The sequence below is a fragment of the Belonocnema kinseyi genome, chromosome 7 (genome assembly GCF_010883055.1).
Source record: "Belonocnema kinseyi isolate 2016_QV_RU_SX_M_011 chromosome 7, B_treatae_v1, whole genome shotgun sequence".
Taxonomy (NCBI): Eukaryota; Metazoa; Arthropoda; class Insecta; order Hymenoptera; family Cynipidae; genus Belonocnema; species Belonocnema kinseyi.
Window position 1 is genome coordinate 117,210,411 of NC_046663.1, and position 4,085 is coordinate 117,214,495.

Below are 4,085 nucleotides of genomic sequence, written 5' to 3' on the forward strand. Positions count from 1 at the left end.
TATAGTAAATTCAAAACTTGATTTTTTAGCAGTCCCTGTGCGCGCTCATGTACGTACATAAAATATTCTAATCAAAATAATATTCTATTTTTCCAGAGAATAAGCAGTAAAATAGCAATTATAGATGCTTTTCCGAAAAAATTAGAAGGCGAAGGGATGGAATACTGTCACGGATCGATGTTTATGGATAACCCTCATATTGATTATGACACTGGTAATCTTTCTTCTAATAGGTCAGCATGAAAAACCTTGATCGAAAATGAAAAGAATCTTGGTTCTTTTTTCTAGATTTTTGCATCTCGAGTAATTCAAAAGTGGTCATCATTGCGGCCGGTGCACGTCCGAAGAAGGGTGAAAGTCGATTAAGCTTAGTCCAGAAAAATACAGAAATCTTGAAAAACATCATTCCATCTCTTGCACAATATAGCCCAGATGCTGTTTTCATCATAGTCACTAATCCAGGTTAAATTCACATGCCATATTTTAAAGAAACATACAAAATAAACTATAGCTTTAAACAGGAAAGGTCCTTGATAAGATAATACGAAGCCCCTATGTCTATATCCTCATAAGGTTATAACAATTTCAACTTGAAAGAAAACGATTGTTCAGAAATAATTTATTAGGCTGTACGTAAGTACGTTACAATAAATTATATTAGAGAGAAACAATACAATTGTGACGCAAATAGTATGAACAAAAAAAATGTGTGCTTGAGAATTAAAATGATTGCAAAATGATGGAGATAATGAATCGATAGAAAGAAAGGACTGATCAGATCGTTTAAACAAACATACCTTTCCTTTAATGTTTTAGTTTTAACATCCCTGCAAAAAACGTTAGATTAAAAATTATTGCTTCGCATTCATGAGATGTTGTGTGGAAATCTGCTTTGCGACAACATCGGATTGGGACGAAAGCACATTACTTTTTAATTCGAGAGTTCTTATATAACGTATAAATCTTGAACATGTCTGAATGAAAAGTGAAAGATTTCGCCTACAATGCGTGTTTATGCGAGAGTTCTAATATGTTTCAATGCTACAGAATGCGATTGTATGCGAAACAGAATTTTTATCAATGCTATTGAATGCGAAACAGAATTTTTATCAATGCTATTGAATGCGATTTAATGCGAAGCAGAAAATATGTGATTGCTAAGAATTGAATCGCATTCACGAGGTGTTCTCTGGAAATCTGCTTTTGGTCAACATCGCATTTAAAGTGCAATACTTTTGAATACGTTTTAATCTGACGTTTTTTGTAGGGATATCTAAGTTTCTTCTTCTTATTTTATGCGCAATACGCGCCAAGTAACCATTGTCCCATACCTCAGTTTAGAAATATCGTGTAAATCCTCATACAAAAAAACAACCCTCATGTAATCCCGGATTGTTTACATGAAATATTAGAAATGATCATTTTTAAATAAGTGAACGTCTTCCCTATTAGAATTTTAAATTCTCCTTTTAATATCATATTTATTTCCATGCATCATTAGCTAAAAAATGTTGACAGTATAAGATACGGGAAGCCAAGCTACAGTAGATAATGTTTTACAATGAATAATCTTAATTGTCTGGAACAGGGGCGCACAAACCATGTATGACAAGTAGCGGTTGCTACCCCAAGTAGGGGGGTGGGTACCCATGAGGTTGGGTAGGTGGGGTGTGAGTTTGAGTGAGATGGACTGGAAAATGTAGATTTTACTGAAAATAATACTAAACAACTCATAATTTTAAGTAAAAATGAAGTATAAGCGTTTTTTTTAATGAGAAAATAGCCCGTCGCTAACCCACTGGTGGAGGTAGTGTGCGCACCCGGTCTGGAAATTTCTTTGAAACAGTATAATTAATTCCTGTGTGAGAGAAAAAAAATTAATTTGAACGTTAAAAAATGTTACTTGCTTTGAAGACTGTGCCCTGGCAGACCGAAGGAACCGAATGGAGCATCTACAAAGTACCCGCAAAGATCCCATTGTCTTTACGGGTACTTCGTATTGGCTCCATTCAGTTCCTTCGGTCCACCAGGGTGCTTTTCAAACCATTGTTCACTCAGTATAATAATGAACTGTAACAATGATCTGAAAGCTTCTACATTTGCAACAGACATAAACCATCAAATCATACTCTGTTACTCGAGAGAATTTGCCCAAACGTACGACGAATTTTGGATCCCTTTACGCAACCTTGACATAAATTGTTACCGCGAAGGCGTTCTTGTTAAAACGTTTAATGCTTCAAATTTCCAGCATCTGGTCACAAACCCTTCGACAAGCTTTACCGATGAATACCAAGAAAGAAATAAAGGTGAAATTTGGGTCAATGAGAAGAACAATTATGAAAAAAACTATGTGTATAGAAAACAGAAAACTCCTTACTCGCTAAATCTGAATTAGTTAAATTTAACTAATTATGAGTCAAATTTCACTAAATGCAGACGCAAGAACTCAGTAACTGATGATTGGTCAAAAATAACTAATTGAATTGGTAAATTTCGTTCAACCAAATTAATTAGTCAAACTGTAGACGTGGTGCGCCACCAGTCGCCATGGTGGTCGGTGGCAAAACTACTAATTGGTTAGTGAAAATCTACCAATTGGTTAGTCAAATTTTAATAATTGACCAGTCAAAAATCAGACGCTTTTGAATACACCAAGAAAAAAGTTGAACAAAATGCAATGACTATAAAAAAGATCAGTGTAATTCACGAGAATACTAGTAAGGTTAACTGAAACTTAAGTTGATTTTGCTTGATTCTCAGTAAATTTAACTAAATTGCAATATATTCTTTGTATTTAACTTTCTTTCCAGTATAAGAAAAACCACAAAGTTTTGAACCTTTTAAAATTTTTAAAGTAATAACATAAAAAATATCAAGTCAAAAATGTTTATTTCTAGGGCAGCAATTTAAATCGTTTTTTAAATTGCACAATGAGACTTATTTTAATACGTGACACTTATCGCAGCGAAGAAAAGAACTATTAATTACATAACAAAAGTACAAACTAGAGCAACCTTATTTCAAAGAAAAAATTCCATATTTTCCGTAAAATTGAGCTCGTGAACCACTGTAATCCTAAAACTGTAGTCCCAAAATTCGGGATAACCAGTCTATTTTCACAATTTGACTAGTCATTCCGAAAATTATGTATTTTTATAAATTTTACTCCTTTTGAGTTAGCCAAAGATTATAAAAATGCTAGTTGTTCATAAAAAAAGTTTCAGCAAGAAATAAAACTAAAATTTAGGTTATGTTTTATGAAGTTTAGGCATTCAAGCGTAAAGTCATCCAAATCAATTTATATATTTGCTCTGTGTCACCGTAGTCTCAAATTATTTCGAAACTTCCTTATGATTTCCGCGCGCTTGGATTGGATCTTACTTTTATCATTTAAGGCTTGATAAAACTATGAAAATTTAATTTATTTATTTCAGTTATTAATACAAATTCACCAAAAGTATTCAGGTAAAAGTAAATGGCCTTGAAAAAATACTCTGTTTATGTAAGGAACATTTTTCAGTAAAAACCAGTTTTTTGTGAAAATAAGGAATATCTTAGTAAAAAGCTTAGAATTTCTTTAAATAGGACTTGCTACTAGGAATAATTTAAGTCACATCCATAAATCTTTCCCATATCTCTCACATAAACCTCCCATAAACCCATAAATCTTCCCTATATCTCTCACATAAACCTCTCCAATATGTCTGATTACAGAAATAATTTAAGGTCACATCCCCTACCCCTTTTCCAACGACCCATGAGGGGCGGCAAGGCACCCATGTGACTGATCACAGAAATAATATATCACACCCTTGCTCCTTTTTCAACGCCTCGTAGGGGTGAGAAGGCACCCCTGTGAGTGGTCACAGAAATAATATAAGATCACACCCCTGTCTTTTTTCCAGCACCTCGTGGGGGCGGGAAGGCATCCCTGTGAATGGTCACTGAAATAATGTAAGATCACACCCCTGCCCCTTTTCCAACGCCTCGTGGTGGACGGGAGAGCACGTGCCCTCCCCTTTGACTGGTCACAGAAATAATGTAGGATCACACCCCTGACCCTTTTCCAAAACCTCGTGGGG

The 4,085-nt window shown here is 34.6% G+C and overlaps 1 protein-coding gene across 2 annotated transcripts in view; it reads left to right on the forward strand.

Annotated features, from left to right (window-relative positions):
* The window catches only part of LOC117176212 (L-lactate dehydrogenase-like), a 111,633-nt gene that overhangs the window by 97,336 nt on the left and 10,212 nt on the right, over positions 1-4,085 (forward strand). For both annotated transcript variants that reach the window (XM_033366344.1, XM_033366343.1), the window contains exons 3-4: positions 97-214; positions 289-462. In XM_033366344.1, coding sequence (XP_033222235.1) covers positions 97-214; positions 289-462 — 292 coding nt within the window. The remainder of the gene's footprint in view (positions 1-96; positions 215-288; positions 463-4,085) is intronic.